This window comes from Cheilinus undulatus, linkage group 8, assembly GCF_018320785.1.
Source record: "Cheilinus undulatus linkage group 8, ASM1832078v1, whole genome shotgun sequence".
NCBI lineage: Eukaryota > Metazoa > Chordata > Actinopteri > Labriformes > Labridae > Cheilinus > Cheilinus undulatus.
In genome coordinates, this window is record NC_054872.1 from 10,161,606 (window position 1) to 10,183,037 (window position 21,432).

A 21,432-nucleotide genomic window follows, 5' to 3' on the forward strand; every position below is an offset into this window, starting at 1 on the left:
AATTACTAATGGCTGGAGGATCTTAAAGTCATTGCTCTAAGGTCCTATTCTCAGGGGACTAGTATGACCAGGGATCTCTGGTAATTTGAAATAACCACACTTCTGTATTCTAATCCTGTGTGAATCGACCATGTCTGTAATTTGTGTAGTAAAAATTTCAGGGCAAACAACAGAGGTCCACAGGTAATTCCAACCCCCCTCCTGCTCTGCTTCCCCAGAGTGCCTGATCATATATCGGTATCATTTAGCCATACATTTCATGCGTAACACAATTTATGAATAGAAATGTGTCGCTAAACATTCAGTGGTTAGGCTGCAACAGCTGATCTGTGTGAGAAGCGTTGCTGTGGATGCGTAATGATCCCAGATTTACTGAAGGCATCGACAGCATCAACGGCAATAAAACTGTTAAAAGTAACAGCAGAGGTTCACATTTAACATTAGACATCTCCTTTTCTCATACATTAACCAGAGGGATGCTCGACTTTCTCGCTCCTCCTCTGTTTGATCAGCTGCAGATACGCACAGCTGATTTACGCAACCTCGATGCGCAAGGAGAGTTAGAGGAGATATGTCACTAGTTTACTGATCATGGACAGCTTGCTACATATTTAAAAAATGCCAAAATATACAGAGAGGGATAAAACACTTAAGCGCATGTTGTCCAGACACATGCTGGCAAATTAACTGCAGAACACAGGAATGCAGATGCAGAAGACTGCATTTTTTGGATGCATTTTAGAAATAAAAAATTCAATGCACATTTCTGTCCTGCAGCCCTGCAGCACCCTTTCCTTCAGAAACCTCTATAAATTTGAGTATATTACAGACTTTGCTTATCTTGTGCGGATGCACTGCACCAAACACTGACATCAGGGGGCAATTCATGAATTATCAGAGGTCCATACTAGTAATACTTGTCCCGTCTGAGTAGTACTGAAGGGGTGAAAACTTCAGCATTAACTTGGACACATTTTTGAATTGCCTGATCAAGATCCACAAAAGTGTAACACAATCAGAAGAGGTGTGTGGAGACAGTTTGTTTGTCCTGAGCGCAGACTCGTCCTATTTTCACTGCTCTTTCTAGTGTTACTTAGGCTATGTTCACACTGCAGGCATTAATGCTCAGTTCTGATCTTTTCTCAGATCTGATTGTTTTTGTTTGCCTGTTCACACTGCAGTCAACTTCCAAAAGATCGGATACGTATCTGATTTAGAACCACATTCGAAAGTGGCCTGAATCTGATTCAAAAAGGTCAGAATCAATGTGACTTGCGCTGTTCACACTGTGAGGAAAAAATCAGATACAAGTCACATGTGAACAAAGAAAATCAGATTCAGGTCCCTTTTAACTGCAGTGTCAACGTAGCCTTTGTGTATGATGACAAATGTTACCAGAGTAATTACCAAAAAGAGTAATTTTCCCCTTATTTCTCACCTAGGCTTAATAACAATTTGATTAAAAGAGCACAACTTGTTTTTATAATCCCTCTAAATACAGGCCTGCTCATCTAGTGCAATACAAGGCCAATAGCTTCAGACTTACATGTCGTTGTGCCAATCCATCAACTGCTCTACCATTCAGGTTTTTCAAAATTGCACAACGTGCAGTGACTTTCACAGTGCATCTCAATATTCTAGATATAAACTTAATATCCATTCATCTCAGTGAAAGATCGGTCTACTATCATAAATGGTTGCTCATGCCAATGCTACACATACTTTAAATGTAATTACTAGTATGGATGATCTGCTGCTTTGGACTCCAACCACTACAACTATCACTATCAGTTTTCATCTATTATCATTACTGTAAATGTTAAACTTATTCTGAACACTTCTCAACGTCAACTGCTATGAATATCACTCCTCCTCATTTCATTGTCATTATTGTGACTACTGTTAATATTACAATGGTCAGTTTAACAGTCCTGGTTGTTCCTGCTTTAACTTTTACCTACATACATTTCTGGCATTGTAGCTATAAACCTGTTTTATTCATTGTCGTTGCTCTGTTATTTTCCTCCCTCTCTCTTTCTGTACCTCTGCATCCACTCATACCTCAAACACAGCTTTGACAGTAGGCTGTTTAAGCCATTTAGACTGGGTTCAAGGTTTACATGTATAAATAATATGCTAATGTGCTTCTAACTTTAAGACCTGTTGCAATGTCGGCCCATTCTGAATGATCTCAATGTTTTAAAGACACATGACCAACCAAGTGCAACATGATTCACTAAAATTAGGGGAGTGTGATAGGATGCTACATCTGTTTTATTGTAGAATCGGCTCTATTACTTCTAGTTCTATGCTTCCTCACCACCCCCTGCTTCCCGACACAGCAGTGATTCCTGGCAGAAAATTAAACTGAAACTTAATACAGTCCTTAAGAAGATTTCTAACTGGTCTTTACAGAGTTGTATCTTTCTAAACCAGCAATGTGCAAAAAAACTGTCTTTGCACAATGTGCACAAAGTTGGCAACATTTTTGATGAGCTCAAAAGACAGAATCCTGAACCGCCTGCTTAGGTTTGAACAAGGATGAGCGATTAACCACACCGCGGTCAGCAGGGGAGAGTGTGGCAGGTACTGTTAATAGAAATACTTTACACCCCTCTCTGCATGAGGTTTACTTGTCAGGTTAACAGAGTGAAACTTTAAAATATCAGCGTCTTTTTTATGGAGGGACGCAGCCCACGAGGCTCCGACATTAATAGTTATTATAACCATATAATCATTGATTTCCCTGTATTTCTTTAGCCTACATGCATGCTGCTGCATGATCTCAGCCGGCATCTCCCTCCTCTCTCCGTCATTGTGAGCAGCAGGCAGGTACGAGAGTTACATGTTTCCTGCATCAACGCTCTGTGAGTTAAAGATTTCCAGACCCCTTTAAGAATAAAAATCAAAATTATGTTAAAATAAAACAGGACAACTACTTAACTGCATGGCCATGTGTCTCAGATATCATTCATATTCTAACATTTTTTTTATTTTGGCAGTCTATAAAAAGGCTGAAGTATCTCTGTCATTTAAAATTATAAAAGAAAAGGCTACTTGTTTAAAGCTACAGCTTTAGGAATCCTGTCATTAAAGAAGAGCACACAAAAGAGGACACACAAGTTATTTTAAAGAGGCGTGGTAAAGTAGTGCAGAAAATAAAGAAATTGATCCCATAAAATAGATCCAAGTGCAAGCAGATAAATGTCTGACGCTTCCCCAAACCCTAACTAATTCTGCGTGCTATTTTGCATTGTTCCAGGTCTGCTGCCTCATTTCATATGACTATTGTAGTTCCAACTTTTTGGTAATCTAGTGTTTGACTCTCTGTCATGGTCTTCTCTATATAAAATAGTATATTTTATTTTTTGTGTATTTTTAAGCCAAATATGATAATAAAGAAGGTTAAAGTGAAAAAATAATTATCAGATCTAGAGGAAGCTGTGCTGAAAAAAGATACCAAAAATTGGTATGTTAAAACTTTTTTTGTGGAGTATATAAAGGCAAAATCAAAAGTTTTCAAAAACTTCCAGAATAGGCTCAGACCCCTAAGGGTTAAAGGCCTCCCTCAGCCAAGGAAACCTGATTTTGTTTGGAGTTCTGTGATTTATCCATTGCCTTCAGGATGTGAATTCATTTCACAAACTTGAAAATTTCGAGTTTTATTCTTTCTGTTTTACTGCCCAAGGAAAATTTGTACATTAGACAGAGGAAAACATTTTAATGTCCCCAGTTTGCACTCTGATAAAACATTAAGGATGTTCCCAGACAGACATTGTCCTCAGCGGCCCTCTAACCCACAGCTGACAGCAGTGATTACCCTCTTTGCCTGCCAGCTGCTATTCTGTCGGCAGCATAACCAGCGTGGTAGATGCTCTGATTGTACAAGTCACTTGCCTAATGCAGGCTAAATAGCAGCTTAGGGCTTGTAGTTATGGTCAGGGAGGGGGAGAGATCATGGTTCTCAGTGTAGGTGGAGACAAAGAGAAGCTTGCATTTATTTTGGACAAAGGTAGAATCTATGTTCGTTGCATCCCCACCTGTCTTTTTTACTTCCTCCTCTCTGCACTAACCTCTGACTCCTACTATCCTTAACACATGTCCAAAAAAACAAAGACAAATAGTGAGCTAATACATGGAGATACTCACAACTTCCACCTCTCTCTACCCAAATCTTTATAACCAGCAGCGTGCCACAACTGGGCACTGATCCCGAGTGAGGCTCTGTGTGGTTTTTCAGAGAGCAGGAAACTCATCACAGCCATAAATTGTGAGCATCAGCAGTCTGCACCCAACCCTGCCGTTTCGCCCTGGCTCTGAAGCCCCGCAAAGTGCTGATTCAGGGCAAAGGCAGAGCGCAGGCAGTGGCCGGGTTCACTACCAGCAGGCTCTCCATCACTTTGACAGCTCAATAAAAACCAGTGTAAACTATTAATTGGATCATTAATTATTGATGCTGTTTTTACTACAATTCAAGGGGCCAGAGCAGAAGAAAGGCAGGGGTGAAACAGTGTGTATGTTTGGACAACCACCACGCTAGGAAGGTGATACAGAGTCATGTGGAACCATCAATAGAGGCAGATCTTAAAGCAGATGCTCAAACAAAAGACCTAAGTGACTCTTTCTACTCAGAACAAAACACATGTGGCATCAATGTATAAAAGCTCTCAGCTCTAGACAGCAGACAGAAACAACAGAGTGCAACATCATATCCAGAGAGGGTTTAATAGGAGGATGATCCAGGCTGTTACCACACCATGTCCACCACTGTGCTGGAGTTAGCCAGCCAGCGTCTCTTTTCTGTCTGTTCGGCACTATTATGAGACTGCATGTCAGGGGAATCAATATAGAGGAAAACACAGGGAGAGGACCATTGTGATAAATCAGTCTCCAGTGCTTGCAGGCACAAGCCAGGCCCATTACAGCGGGCACACCCTCTCTATTCCAATCTCCTCCTCCCCTTGATCTACCCTCCTTCCAAACCCATCAAGACCTCCCTCTTCCTAAGCAGACCCCTAGGGGGTATCGGAGATTTTAGAGCATAACAAACACCTACTTAGCCTGCTCTTACACACACACACACATCTCTCTCTGCCCAGTCAAGATGACTGCACAGGCCCCAAGATGCTTACCGATCACATTCAGCCAAAAATTGCTTTCCAGCCTCTATTTTATCTCCCTTTTATCTCCCTCCACAGCTTTGCATGCAAAATACACTTGAGATGCTTTGCCTCTCTGTTCAGGTGCTTTTTGGGCTGTTTCAAATCCTGTTGAAGGGAGAAAACATTCTCTAAACAAGTGATTCAGAGAGTGCTTGCTGAGTATGTTACAGAAAGAATCCTGGATTAAGCCTGCATTTTACACTGAAATAGAAATGAATAGAGTTGTTCCAATTCCGATACCACATCCGATACTCTTTAAAATGTGGGTGTTGGTATCGGCAAGTACATGAGTTTATGCACTGATCCGATACTATTACTGCTACTACTATTTGGTACAATGCCATGCTAAATGTTAGCGTTAAAAAAACGGAAATCAATTCTTCTTCGCTGCTGGAAAACACTGCATGCACAAGCTACCGTTTTCAGAGCAGCGAAGAAGAACCAAAGGGCCCACTGCAGCGGCAAAGAATGGTGGCTACATGACAGTTTTTCTCTGACTGTGACTGTTGAAATGCCTTCCAGACTGGCGATGTTGTGCATGACAAGAGGTGACACAGTTTAGCAAAAGTTAAATAACTTTTGAACTATAAATTGTTGCCTCTTACTTGATTTTCCTCTTGAAGCTAGCCGTTGTGCCTTCCCATTGATGCCTATGAATCCCAGAGCAACAGCATTTTCAGCGAGCCTGGAACTCATGAGATTATGTGGGACTTAAATGATTAAATCCACACCAGTAAACTTGATATTGACATCTTTTTATTCATTTTAATCAAATTACGATGATTTATTACCACTAGCTTGAATGCTTACTGTCATACTGTTTACTCTTTGTGAGGGTCTGTCAGCCAATGGCATGCTGTTCTGTCATCACGCCATGCTGCCCGAGAGAGAGAGAGCCTGTGATGCAGCCCCCTGTTTTATTTTTATTGTAATATTTAGCAGTAAAACTCAACAATCAGAGCAACTTCAGGGTTACAGATATGCTGTGCATTATGATTCTATTTGTTGAGCCATGTCAAATATAGGCATAAAATTTTGCTAGTCCGCACAGTCAGTCCAGAAAGTTTACACCAGTATCAGATTGGTTATCATATCAGCTGATACCCAACACCTAGATGTCTGTATCAGGAAGGAAAAAATGGTATTGGAACATCTCTGGAAATTAATCTTAAAAAAGCATCCATACAGAATTTCTTCCCAGTCGGTAAAATGTACAAAAGAGCTGGAGACGTCCTCTCTATGGTGTACCTTACATAAATAAGTGTAGCCTGACACAGAGCAAACAAGGGCACTCTAGTTTCAAATAAATGGTCTACTAGAATTTTCTGAGTCATTTATCAGCCTCCCTACATGCACCATATCACAGCAGACTTAATTATGTCATAAAATTATGAAAGTGCCAATTAAACCTAAATAAAGAATGAAGATAGCTCAACATAATAAGCTGCCCAGGGATGTCAGTGGAAAAGCTATACTTATTCAGGTCAAAAGTTCAACTCCATTCTTTGTTTTTCCCCTTTCTCCTACACAGGCTGACCTGTGGAGGAGGCAGACAGAAGCAGACACAAACAACAAAACTCTGACCCTCAAAACAGCCCGCTTTTTCCCTATTTTTGTACCATTGCTTCCTGTAAACCTGGAAACTCCCACATCAATAATGTAGCACCGGTGCTGTGCTGCTTCCTTCAGTGAGGAGAACAGTTACATAACAGAACAGACTAAGTTGATTCCTCCCCTCTCCTCTAGTCTAAACATTTTCAGCATGTGGCAGGAACTTCGGTGAACTGCTTCTGACGAAAAGCAAACTTTATTCTCTACATACCCCCCCATCTTCTGTTCCTCCAGCTGTAAACACCAACTTCATTATGTGCAACATGGCATTGACTGCAGTCACTCTTTTTACCTCCTATGGTTGCCTCAACTTTTGTTGTATGCAGGACTTAGGATACATGTAAGGCAAAGGCCTCCATGATTACAGAGTTTAGTCATTTTGTAATTTTACTACTATAATTGGAGGCTTGTCTGTAAGTCTGTCTTGATTTGCATGCCATTCTGTTTCTCCAACTGTCCTTCATACCTCTCAGAAGACTTCTTGGGTGTACTGGTTCAAAACTGGCAGCATGATAAAACCATAAATATGTACAGATTTTAAATAAAATCCTAAAATTTTGTGCCGTGTCATCATCTGTGGACTTCTGCTGTGCTCCTCAGAAGTTGGATGCCGGAGCTGGGACTGGCATCACACCTGAGTTGAATACGTTCCATTTACTCATAAGTGATAAGTGAGTAAGTGATAAAGCCTGAAAACTGCTGGACTTTGCTGAAACACACCCACGAGGAAACATATTTGGATATGAGGCTGATCAAAGTAAGTTTTCTTTTAGGGTTTTTTGAGTGGCTTCAAAAATTCCTGTTCAGAGCTGGAGTTAGTTTATATACAGCACATGGCTAATTCACATGGTGGTGAATATTCATGCAATCAAGATAGGAGACCTCAGGCAAAACTGAAAACTATGCAGGAAAATCAACAATATTAGGATTCTGAATTTGTCATCAATAATGAAGCCAAAAGGACTGCAGACAGCTGAGCAGCATTAACACCAAAGCAGCAGCCAGGACTGGGATGAGCCTGTGTCTATACAGAGGATATACCTATGGCCAATTCTCAGGTGAAGTGGAACCGTATTCAACACTGAATCACATCATGCAGAACTGGACATGGATCTCATGGGCTCGTGACCAAGGCACTCTCTAACCTCCCCACAGCTAGGTATACTTTCTTAGGGCATTGAAGCTATCCAGCTTGAAACAGCAGCTGTGAACATAACTTCAGCTGTGGGAAGAGCGACGGCTTAGAGCAGTGGTTCCCCACCTTTTTTCCATTAAGCCCCCCCTGCCAAATATCTAAGAAGAGCTACCCCCCCAAGGACCCACACAGAAAAAAAAAAAAAAAAACATATTGCTGTCAAAAATACACATTATTTTTCAATTGCTTTCATTGTTTAAAGCCAAACACAGTAACCCACACCACAAGTGTAATTCGCAAAAAACCTGGGTATGAAGTAACCTGGCACGCCAAACCTTCGATAGATGACGTTTATGATAGTAGCCTATAAGCTCCCATAGAAGACAAAAGTGTGTAAGATATTAACCTCTTTTTGAGAAAACTGTTTATTTGCAATCTCAGCCAGAAATACTACAGTACCCACAAACCTAGTGTCACCATGGTGACCATGGAAATGTCTACTGCACTCACAAATGGTGACAGTTGACGAAAACAATGCCACTGTAGTATGAAGCAATATACACTGGGGCTGAATGATTTGTAAAAAAATCAAATCTAATTATGATTTTTTTTTCTAATATTTTTCCTAATATTGCAATTTAACATGCAATTATTTTAAGGTTCCTCGTCAGATGTATTTTTTAAAAGTACAAGCAATAACTCAATAATGTTACACAATATTAGATAAAATAAACTAGGAAAGAAGGAAAAATAACTTGAAATTATTTGGCTCATATTGCAAATCTAATATCAATAACCGTATTGAAGGGATCGTAATTTCATGTTATTCTCATTTGATTAATAAAAAAACGTATATATAAACAAGAACAGCAGGATTTTTGTAAATTATTCCTAGAAAGAACACTCGAATGTTTGCATAATGTACATAAAATCTCTGTTGCTGCAAAATTAAAGTTGTTAAACAGATATTTTGACACATTTAAAGTTAAAGAAACACTGCAACTTTTGCAATTTGTAAATTTAAGTGGACCAAATTGAGATTTAATCTAATTTGTGAGTAAGTGCCTAGCCCTAAGGCAAACTATGATTTATTACAACATCTTTATTCAAAATGTGAAGACTACAATAAAGAGAAATGAAGAAAGAAGGTCCATGCATGGACTGAAAGTTTGAAAACTGCCATTAACAATGAATAAAATCAATTGCAATTGATTGTGTTATTTTTACCTTATCGTTGTAAAGACACAAGCACACAGTCTTGAAACTTTGTCTTTTTGCAGTTTTCAAATGTCATTTTTACACTGAATCAAATTTTTATAGTCACAAGGATTCAGGTAGCCAAGCTGTAGCTTGGTCAGTTCAGTCTTTTAGTAAGGGTTTTATGGGATGCCTATTGGGGATTTAAATGACAAATTTTACTCCCAGAACCAGAGCAACCAAAAAAGTAGGAGGGAAGTGTTGAGCTCAAGTTAAGATGCTGATGTCAGATTGGACAGTCGCTGTAAGGGCTTAATGAAGGGTCAAGTGGATTTGAGTTTTTTGTCCAAGTTTGCTGTAAGGCTGCTTGACTATGGCAAAAAATCATTATCGCAATTATTTCTATTGATGTAAAAGATCACGATAATCAAACACTGTTGTGGCTATGCTTTTATCCATAAAGACAAGTGGTCTGTACAAAGCATCTGTCTCATTCATACAACACAATCTGCAGGAGCAGCCAGTGCAGCTACGAAGACATCTGCTGAGAGGACGTTATGCATGTACTATTCTAACATTCTCAAAGTTCAAATTAGGAGAAATTAAGGCTGGCCAAATCATTTTTCCAATTTAAAAAAATTGTCACTCTCTTCCTGACCGTAGTCTGTGATCCGATTCAAACCCTGAGCTTTGTGATCTGTTGAACCACTACAGAAAGATCAAACCTGACCTGTTCCTGCTTCTTTCTGTCAGTCAGCGTTTTAATACTGTACATAACAGCAGACTGGTCATGGTAAACAGCTGTTTGAGAAACTGGAAACTTTGCCATCATATTGCGGCAAAAGAAGAGAGCCCTAGAGCAGTAGTCGTACATTCAGCTCAAATCACAGTCACACATTAACATTCATCCACATTGAAACACATCTGCCAGGCTCATCATTGAGCCGAACTCCTCCCCAAACGCATGAGAGCTGTTAGAGAAGACTCAAAGAGAAACACGTAAAACACAACAGAGCTTTGCACATATGTAAGGCTCATTGTTTTCATGGTTTTTTTATGATTTTAAACAACAGTGCATAGACATCATAGAAGAAAAAGGTAATCATACATAAACCAGTGCTAAAGGCAGCATAAAGTGTTTCTCATACCAGATTTTCTTTTAACAGTGCAGTCCTATGAAGATGTATAGAGCTCAAAAATAACACAAATATGGAGCATTTTGAGAAATAAAAAGGAAAGGTTATGTAACAGTTCCTGCTCATACACAAAAACACTTAAATTCCCATCCAAAAAAGGTGCCTGAACTCAAGTTTGTCCAGATTTTGTACTATTTTAGAATATCAGAAATATCTTTTTCTTTCTCCTAGAAAATAATGAGCCCTACACCCATTTAAACACATAAAACATACAAACAAACAAAGCACATACAGAGGACTGTGGACTGGGTAATCTGAACATCATAGCTGAGTTGACAGGAAGAATCAATATCCAGTTAGATACAACAACAGATCAATCAGAATTTAAGGATTAAATGTAATCTTTCTAAAACCGCATTCTGTCAGTATTAGAAAAGGATGACGATAATTGCATGAAAATGCATCTTAGAAATGATCAACTCTAAAGTATTTTGTAATGTTAAAGCAATCCATCATAAAAAAGTAGGAGAAAAAGTAACAATTGTTAGTTGGTGGTGAGTGTGGCCTTACCTTTCTCACTGACTGACTCACTCTCTATCTCCACATCCTCACAGCTGGTGTACTCTGGCGTGGTGGCCAGCTCCTCCTCTGAGCTGCTCAGCGACACCTGACGCATCTTTCCTCCCTTTTTGGTTTTGTGGGGCTTGGGGGGTGGCGGGCGCACCGACTCCGACTGGTCCGAGCTGAGAGAATCATTCCTCAACATGGTCTCCATCTTTTCTCTCTTTGTCTTACGGACTGCTGAACTGGGGTCCAAGTGGTGTTGCTGCCTCCTCATGGGGTCCCCACCTACACCCATGTCCCCTCTTCGCAGGTCCCCTGATCTGTCACCCAGTACAGGGCTACGGTGAGGTGTAGGGGGGCTGTGGTTAGAGGTTCTGTGGCCTCCGAGGCCAGGGCCCATGGGTCCAGGGGAGGAGCGGTCAACGGAGTAGGAGCGCTGTCCCACCATAGGCGGCCTGCGCTCAGTGAGATGCTGTCGAGACAGCCGGATGGGGCCTGGTTCATCCTGCTCTGTGTAGGCCAGGGAGACATCACTATGGCGGCGTTCATGCCGCAGACGACCAACCTCAGCATGCATCCTCATCTGCTCCTCGTAGGGCTGCGGCTTAACAGGATAGCGTGCCAGGTTGGGGTCGCTGCGATAGCGAGCCTGGAATTCCTCCTGGCGCTGCCGCTGGAGATCATACTCACTCGGTGGTCCATCTAGGTCCTGGTCCAGTGGGTATTCCTGGGAGTGCCAGCGTCCTGGGCCACGCCGGTCTCTGTAGCCCATCCGTGCCGCATCCACATCTGGGTACATGTGTGGGCCCCGCGGAGCCCGCCGGGGGTCCCCATCCCCATAGTCAGACGGTGATCTGGGCATACCGCCGTCCGTCGGGGCATACTGTGAGTGGTCGCCCCCCTCCCTTTGGTCGTATTTTTGGTTTGGATCCCTGGATGCAGATGGGCTTCGTTTCCTGTAGAATGAAGAGAGGGACAAAAGAAGCATTTATTGTATGTGCACCTGTCCTCTAAATATATTGTTCAGGTCTTTACTTTTATCTGAAGACAAAAACATCATGCCTTCTTTGATAATTACAGTCTGCTTCTGCCAGTTTTCTGTCAAACTGATCACCATGCAACTCCTCTGACGTCTATAGTCTGCATAGGCCTCAGTGCCTGTCAAAACTGGATGAAAAAACTGTGTCCCTCTCTTACAGCGGACTAGCATAGCAGGTAGCCCATGCAAGAGCTGGCCAATTCTCATTGTATGAAATATAACCTACATATTCATACAAGCTGTATTCTTTGAAATAAATGTATAAAAGAGTGAATATCTTTGTGTAACCAATCTGTATCTGACATAAAATGCAACATACTTCTATGTCTATGTGCATAGTAGATTGGGCATTTAGGCCTGTAAAAACACAAAAAAGTCTTAGCTCTGTCTCAATCAATGAGTCTCAGGTGTTAATGTAGACTAAAAAGTCTTTGTTGCAAGATGAAGGATGGCTGAGTGAGTATTAGCAAGACAATGACTTATTGAGATGGATATTTCTATGCATGGTTAAAGTCAGGAGCCCAGTATGACTAAAATAATATTTCCATTATTTCATCTTTGTTTGAAAGTCAGAAAGCAACCACTCTACCTAACTGTGTATTACCACATTTATTCTTTGGTTGAGTATTTATTATTCATAAGCCACTTTTCTCTTACATTTCTCTCAATTTTTTTTTTTTTTTTTTTTTTTTTTTTTTTTGCATATTGGAGGTAAAAGTCTATATAACATCCCTTTATTTGCTAAAAGAAGACTCTACAATTTCAAAGTTCTCCATAAATCACAGCTGCTCATTGGCCAAAGTAAGGAGTCCTCACTTTTGATTGGGTTAGTCTGGTCCTTGCCCTTTGCATTAAAGATCACGTTTGCCCCTAATACAGACAAATCTGGGAGGTGGGGTTGTGTTTTGAATGACCAAAGAAGTGAATGAAGTATTAGACATAATTTTTTTTTTTATCTGTAGTTCTCAGCCGCTCTCACAGCAGTGACAAATTTTACTTTTGGGGGAAGTAAACAAACAAGTCCAACAGGTAACAGGCAAAAAATCCAAATCTTAAAGACAGGCAAAAGTAAATCCATGAAAATCCAAAAACTAGAAGCAATGTACCCACTGTAGGGCAGTGATCATCAACTGGCAGCCTCCAGAACATTTTCACATTCAGAAGATGTGCAGAAGAAAAAGATGTTTTGGTATTTCAGGTACCTTAAAAAAATCCTTATAGCTATTGAAACAAAACTATTAAGATTGAAACAGTTTCACCAGGAATGACTTTATGTTTCATCCATTTTTCAAAAATTCATCTGTCAGTCATTATTAGCAAATGCAAAGCCTGTTAAACACGTATTTTAAAGTCCATGACAGAAACTGTTGTTTTGTATGCCAACTCTTTGCTTCAGGCATTTAGGAATGCAACTATCCTGGGTTTTTCACATGCCACGACATGGCATATTAGCGACAAACCCAGTGATGGACAGCATGACAGTCACTGAAATATTCCGCTCAAATATCTCAATCGCCCCCTTGTGGCTGGTTGTGATGTAGCGACTGATCTCACTGTTAGAGCCTAAAAATTACATACATTTGAAAGATAAAAAATATCTCTACAAAAATATGTTAAGTAGACCAATTTAAAAATTCACGGTGGGTGATAATACTTTCCTTGCTATAACAGGTTGGGATTTAAATAAAAACAAGTTTGCTGCAAGACACAGCAGTGTCTGGTCCAAACGTACCACATTCTTGTCACTCCCCCCTTTTCATCACTGCACTGACAAACACCATCTAAGTTTAAGCTGGACAGCATGCATAACATCCTTATTCTATTCTCATCACATACCCTCAAGGACAGTCATAGTTCAGGTTGAGCTCTGTGGGGTAAAATAAAAATAAAATAAATGTCTAATCAAAAAAAAAAAAAAAAAGACATGGTTTATTCACAATCTCAGGCAAAGGCACAATAGCAGAGTATCACAGAAAAGACTCTGATTGGTGGAGCCATAAAGGTTGACCATGGCAGCTCTAAATGAAGTTAACAGTCACTGATTTATGCTTCATTCTCTGCATAATTCTGTGAATACAATGTGCTGTAACTGTTTCTGTGAAATTCTTTTATGAAGAATTCCTAAATAGGTATGAAAAAATGGGCTTCAAATGTACTTCATTAACCAGTAGATATTCTGTTCCTGTTTCATTCTGCATTCTTACCTACCCTAGTCTGTTTTTCAGATCCTGTTCCTCATGTTCCCCTCCTCACGTGTCAGCTCCACCCCTGATGACCCTCACCTGTGTCCCGTTATCCCCCAGTTGTGTGTGTATTTAATCCCAGTGTGTGCTCCCTCACGTTGCCAGTTTGGAGTGCTTGCCTTTGTGTGACCTCTTCCGGCCTTGTTTCTTGCGTCAGAAAGCTGTGTATGACTTTACTAGTGTTTTTTGACTGAACGACTTTTCAAACACCCCACCTTTTCTGCACTTGAATCCTTATCTCTTGTGCCATTCATTGTCAAGTAGCCTAATTAGTAAAAACTGGCAGCAGGAATAAAATAAAACGGCCAGCTTGGTAGACATATTTCCCATGCACATCCAAATTACTGTTGTGTGATGATGCCTAAGTGGAAGATATGCTCTCCGTCCTGACTTAGTAATCTTGACAGAGTGAAGGGAGGACTTTAGGACATGAAGTGTGTGCATGGTACTGTCGAAGAAAGTGCAGAGTGGTTAAAATATCAGCTGTCACAAAGGGGCAAAAGTTGTACTACGATGTTATTTAAATGCTGTGCATCCTGCTATGGACAGCATGGGCATTAAGATGATATGGTCAAGTGAAAGAAAAAATAAAAGACTACCAGATTGCTACATTTCGACATTATGAAGATAATGGTTTATTGAATATTTCAGTGTAACATTATGTAGCTTCACTCAGCTCTACATAGCATATTGTTCAACTAATTTTTAACAGTTGTTAATTTCTGCATCTTGCAACCATTTCCCAAAACAATGAATAAAGCTCTGTTAAAAGTCTATAAGCCCAGTCCCAACGTCAGCCAAAGTTAGGAGCCAGCTGGTGAAACAATGCAGCATTTAGCAACTAAATAGACATTTCAGGAGATGGTGGGGACTTACACAGAGATTAAAAAGACTGAAAACCAGGCTTATATATGCCATGAAACAACAGGCCACAAACTAATACTTTAGTTGCATCTTTAAATAATTCTCATTGATCTATTTCCTATTTCAGATTAAAATTCCTTAATGTATTTCTTGCCTTTTATTGGGTGGCAAAAATGAAATATTGATACCTATGTTGTAATTTGGTTTTCTATATCCATCCTTACGTAACACTAGTCAAATGTTCTCAGTAGTAGATAGGACAGTCACTGAAGTAAAACCGATAATAGTAACTATTATTTTGCAGATTGATTCTGCTTTAATTACAATCTGCCAACAAGGGTTCCGATATCGAGCCAGTTACCTTTTTATCAGAGGTAAGAATCAGGAAAAGCTGCCATGGATTTAAATTGCACTATTGTTCCTCAAGCAAACATTAAATGGGCTTGCACTTGTAGAGCGCTTGCCGTGTCATCTGACTACTCAAAGTGCTTTTACACCACATTACTGATTTAAACACCACTGACAAAACAGTGGGAGCAGTTTGGGATTATTAACTGTCATGCCCAAGGACACATTAGCATGTGACTGCAGAAGCTGTAACCTTGCAAAGCAGATGGATTCGCCTGTTTCCGTGTTTCTCACTGGCAAGTCCATCTTGCAAAGATCTTGAATGAACAGTTTGGGCCCGGTTAAAAAGTGACAGGACCAATCTGTGCTGAGGGGCAGTACTTTTGGGTGCGACAGAGTCATGACATAAGCAAGCAGTAACAAGAGGCCGGTGCATTTATTGTGGAAGACATCAGCATGGATGCTGATAAAGCGCCAGTTTTATCAGAACTTGATAAAATTTCTTTGTTAAAAGAACAAAGAACAGCACTGAGTTGTCTATAATCACCATGCATGGAGTTTACTCCTTGGTCGCGGCTACGTCACATGTTTTGTTGCTCTGATTGGCCCGTAAAGATGTGACAGACAGAGCGTTCATCCAATCACCCTCTGAGTTTTTTTCAAAGGCTCTGCTCTTTCCCAAACACTGTCGATGGAAGATTTTCAAGATGGATGAATGGAAAAAAAATCCATCTGATGTATCAGGTTACAGAAGCTGGGAATCGGACAACCAACTTTGCTTACTGAGCCACAGTCGCCCCATAAGCAAAGTTTTCTGAGGGCTCTTTGATTACTTCCTCTACTCAAACAAAACGACTGCTGATTAACCCAAAAGCTGGCTTCAGAAATGGGTGCAATCAAATGCAATCTCATCATTATCCAGTATAAGCATTCACAATGAACTTATTGCAGAAGACTGAATTTATCATGATAAAATCGCTTTTTGTAAAAAAAAAAAAAAAAGCACACTCAGCATACATACATTTAAACTATTCAGTGGAAACCTACAAGCAATTTTGATGCAGTCAGATGATGCTTAAGCTAATCATCATATTTAAAGATGTCTGATATTTGTCAATATGCAGATATTTATAAATACATGTCCAATAAAATAATGATATGGATATTTATACATGTAGTTCAGACCCCAACCTTCAGCCCTAAACACACATTAAAGTTTAGGGTTGAAAAAAGACACAAACTTTAGCCATAAAAACACTTAAAATCTAAGAAGCTGGCATAGGTTTGTTGGTCCTGCCTAAAGCTCAAAGTTGAATATCTGCAGAAATGTTCCTATTTTCCAGTACTAATTTTTACATATTTAATCTGCTGATATTGATATCATGCCAATAATATCTGGCATCATTTAACAGATTCATTATTGCTAATTTAGAGGTGAAAAGAAGTGTTTTTTGTTCTTATTTTGGATTCAAGAGAAACATTTTCCAAAAAAGCCACTGTCAAGGAATATTAAAGTTTAACCTATTGATTGTAATTTCATTTAAAATCATTTAAACTATTAAAACCCCAAGCTATAGCTTATATGGATTTTTAAAGATTTTTTCATTCATTGTGCTTCATTTAATTATTGCAATAAAGAACAGTGCTTATCTTCTCATACTGTGCCTTCCAAGTATTTTGATGCATCTTTGAAAAAAGTCTGTTACAAGTGATGTTTTTTTCTGTACCATGAAATAGAGAAGGTTGTGCTGAACAACAAACTAATCAAATGATGCATGGTTTCTTACAAACGGAGTCCAAATATATTTGCAAGCAGATGAGATATGGGCACAAAGACAAGATTAATAAATGTGGACTTTAAAGAACACATCCTTATTTACAACAATGAAAGTATAACATGGATCAAGCACCAGCAAGTGACCTTTCTTTGCTGCTTTACATTAAAAAAATGTCTCCAATCACCTTAAAATCCAAACTAAGTTCTTTAGTAATTCAAACTCAGCTGAAAAAACACGAGGGATACTTTATTATTCATCATCTGCTCCTGAACACCAGCTAAAATCCATTCACAAATTCAAAGTGTAGCACTTGCAGGAATTATATGCTGGAGTGGCAGACAGAGGTTGCGACTTAGCTGGGGGAAAATGAGATGTGTGGTGATGATGAGCATCTCTTTATAGTGGTTCCATGAAGATGAAGGCATATGTTATGTGTGCACATGTATAGGTGCATGAGTTCATTTGTGCATGCCTCCATGTTTGTGGCTTTATTTTAGCTCTCACTTAGCCTGCAGGGCTTTGGGCTAATCACCCCTCTGGGATGTTGTCTTGAAATCCTACACTCTAACTCACACATGCACATGGCTAATACACAATGCAACTGCAACAAACATTAACAACCTGCACTTTACAAGCTATAATTCATCTTGACGCGAGTATCATATATCCCAGCCCCTGCTTAGCCTCCTTCCTTTCCTTACAGATAGGATGGCAGCTAACAAACTAGCCAACTCTGCTCCATCAGCATCACGATGCTAACGGTGCCTGCCCTAAACCTGCCTTCAGTAAGTACAACAGAGCGGTGGCGCAGCACTAAATTTTCTTCTATGCATTATTCCCCTATTGCTCCAGCTGCCACTGCAACTGCAATAGCCTCTCTGCAGATACCTCTGAGCTCTCCACAGCTCTGCCATGACACACTCTGCTGATCTTAGATTTGCATTTAATCCTTAGTAACACAGAGAAAGATAGAGAGGGAAGAGACAAAAACGCTCTAGCAAAGAAAAAGAGGGGAGCATTGTCCATTTAAATGAACTGAGGAGCACGAGAAAAAGCAAACATGGCTAAACATGCAGCTGGTATGCATGGTGAAATCAGCCTCACACACATGAAGTTGGAGGATGGGACGACATAGGCTAGAGATGCCTGTGGTACTTCACGTCGCCTTATATAGCAAAATGTTTGTGTGATGTCAATGAAAACAAAGCCATGTACGGCAACACAGGCAGCGATAGTTACAACAGATCACCTATTAGTGATGAAAGAGAGCCATGTTGTCTTCAGGGCAGTGTGGGAATAAAGACACGAGCTGTTGTACAATTCTGTACATTCCTGCTGTGGGAATAACAGCAGACCTCCTAACTGCTGTTGCCCTTTTCTGAGCTAACTTTAGAAAAGAACTGCTCTTGAAGTGTACAAGGGCTTGTTCAGTTGGCACCAGGGACAGTGGTGACAATAAGGCCGCCCATAAGGGGGATAAGGGGGGTAGAGCTTTCTTGGGCCCAATCTGGGGGCCCATGGAGGTCTGCGATATCATGGTCCACTTTAGAATTAAGCTATGGTAACCGTATTTTATTTTTAACCTGAAAGATAGCCACTCTTATCAAAGCCACAAAAAAATTGAGCTTATCTCTTTATTTATGCTGCAGTACAAATACAACCTTTTTTCAAAAATCTTAACCTCTTCTTTAGAAACAGAATCACCTTTAAATTGGTAAAGATGACATTCCTGAGGGGCATATTGAACTAAACCATTTGGAAAGTACCGGTAATGTAAGACTTCATAGTTAAGCTATAATGTACACAAATGTCAGGCTGTCAGAAAATAAAGCAGAAAAAACAGAGACTACTTTTGAGGAGAATAATGATATAAATGTGAAAAGAGGCAAGACAAAATTGGGTTAAAACTGGCAAAAAAAGAGGCAAAAATGGCCAAAAAGTGGCAGAAATTGGTTAAAACTGGAAAAAGATAGGTAAGAAAAGTCCAAAGAAGTGGCAAAAATGTCTTAAAATGACAAGAAAGAGGTAAAGATGGCCAAAATGTTGCAAAAAAAAAAAAAAATAGGGGAAAGGCAGCAAAACAATTGGAAAAAGCTGCGAAAGTGTGTAAAAGTAGCAAAAATGGACAAAAAGCAGCAAAACATGGTTTAAAAAATGGAGCAACACTGCCAAAAGTTGGCATTATGTGCCAAAAATAGTCAAAAATGGGTAAAAAAAAATGGGGGAAAAAAAGAGTTTCAAAGGGGCAAATTATGGCAGAAAGCAATGAAAGTGGCACAAATGGCATAATATAGCAAAAATGGGTTAAAACTTGCAAAAAGTAGTGCCAAAAATGGGGCAAAAGCAGCAAAAAATGACAGAAAGCAGCAAAAATATGTTAGGAATGGCAAAACAGTGGCAAAAATGGGGTTAAAATTGGTATGGTATGGCAAAAATGAGCCAAGAGTAGCAAAAATTGGTGAGAAGTGGCAAAAATCGGTGACAAATTGCAGTAAAGGGCAAAACACAGCAAATGTAGTGGCAATAAAGCGGCATAACAGTGTCAAAATTAGGCAGAAGTTTCAAAAGGTTTAAACAAGGGAAAAAAGAGCAATAAACAAAAAAAAGGGTTAAAAGTGACAAAAGAAGTAGCAAAAATTGTCACAAAATTGTGTTGAAAATGGGTTAAAAAGTTGAACAAATTTAATTCAAACAGCAGAACACAATAATAGTTTGACACATTTTTCAGGTGAATTAATTGTTAGCCACGACGCTAGCACCAACGCTCATGATCCACCATCATTCATGTCATCAGTCAGTCATAAACGGGGAAGACCCATTCTCTGGGTTTTTCAGGGGCTCAGTCAACGCTGTAGGTGCACTAGTGGCAATGGCTGTACTATAGAACTGGAACAAGAAAATGTTTACTTAGCATAGAATAGCATGACTTTGACTTTGGGAATAAAAGCGGTGACACCTGACTGAATGTGTTTTGTTTAAGACAAAGTATCACTGATTAAAATATCTTCAAACACACTGATACTTCTAAAAGACAGAAATCATCATTACACTGCAGAACACGTTTGAAGAAAAGCCCTACATATGTACGATATACTGAAGACAGTATTTTAAAAACATGCTTCTTATCAAAAGCAGCATAATGTATCAAATCCATGGCTCACAAAAATCATGGGATTACACCGTGGTTTCGAAAGATTAAAAAGTGTGACCCTAAAAGATTAGAAGTGACCTGACATGCTCGACATGATAAAACCTTTTTATGCTGTTATTTTCAGTCACACACACTCACACACATGAACAATTGGTAAATTCCCAAATACACAGTAGTATAATGAGAAATGGTTCAGCTCGGCCTCATCTCATACTCTAGCCTACTGGTCAGATCAGATCAGAAGCACCCACAGTTAGAGCGCAGTTCCCTGGCTGTGAATCGACTACATCACGTCTACAACTGTGTCTTTCTCAGGATGTGTGTATGATGAAAGGTCTAAGATCAAGCTCCTGTGGCTGTTTATCAATAGCACTAATAATTTTCCTTATAAAATGAGGGGCTTCATACTTTTGGGCAGTTCACATGCAAAATATTGTTCTGTTTGCTTTTCAGTGAAAAGTCTCTAGTCTTTACATTTACATACAAAAATAGAGGTATTTGCATAATGTCAGTACTCATATTGAGTGACATCTCTGGGGGTATGGATAACATATATATTAATTATTCATTTTCTATTCAATTAAATGTATTTAACCAGGAAACCCCAGTGAGATTAAGAATCTCATTTACAAGAGTGTCCAGGCCAAGATGGCCAGCAGGACATCTAAGAGTTGCAAACATGAAACATAAAAACACTACAGACACAGATCAACCAATCCTGAGTCCCAGAGCAGAAAGTCATCAGTCAAACATCTACAAGCTGAAGCATCTGAAGTATCTTCCCTCAATGCCTTCAGTTTCAGGACACCAGCTCCCCAAGACATGAACTCTCTCCCAGAACATTCCAGGCTGTAGGAGCAGCATCCAAAACACCTTGTACCCACCTCAAGATGGAAAGAGAGGGAGAGACAGAAATAGCACACATTTTAATACCAGCTTTCACCTGGTGTTATTTTGCACCACTTACTGCTTGTTGCAGTCAGCGCTGGCCTTTGTGGATTAGGTGCTATTTGTAATGAGGATGATTTGCCTGTTAGAGCAGCAATTCTGCACTGAATATTGAATATGCCTCCCCGTTACTCCTAATGTACATACATGTGAATGGGGAAGGGTGCTGTTTGCACTGCTGACCAGTTTGCATGCAATTTGTGTGCAGTTAACATGGATATACCCTGTACATATGATCTGTGGATGTGGTCAAATC

At 39.8% G+C, this 21,432-nt stretch overlaps 1 protein-coding gene across 4 annotated transcripts in view; it reads right to left on the bottom strand.

Annotated features, from left to right (window-relative positions):
• The window catches only part of rims2a (regulating synaptic membrane exocytosis 2a), a 247,893-nt gene that overhangs the window by 109,707 nt on the left and 116,754 nt on the right, over nucleotides 1–21,432 (bottom strand). For all 4 annotated transcript variants that reach the window (XM_041793381.1, XM_041793385.1, XM_041793383.1 and 1 more), the window contains one exon: nucleotides 10,812–11,761. In XM_041793381.1, the coding sequence (XP_041649315.1) occupies nucleotides 10,812–11,761 (950 nt within the window). The remainder of the gene's footprint in view (nucleotides 1–10,811; nucleotides 11,762–21,432) is intronic.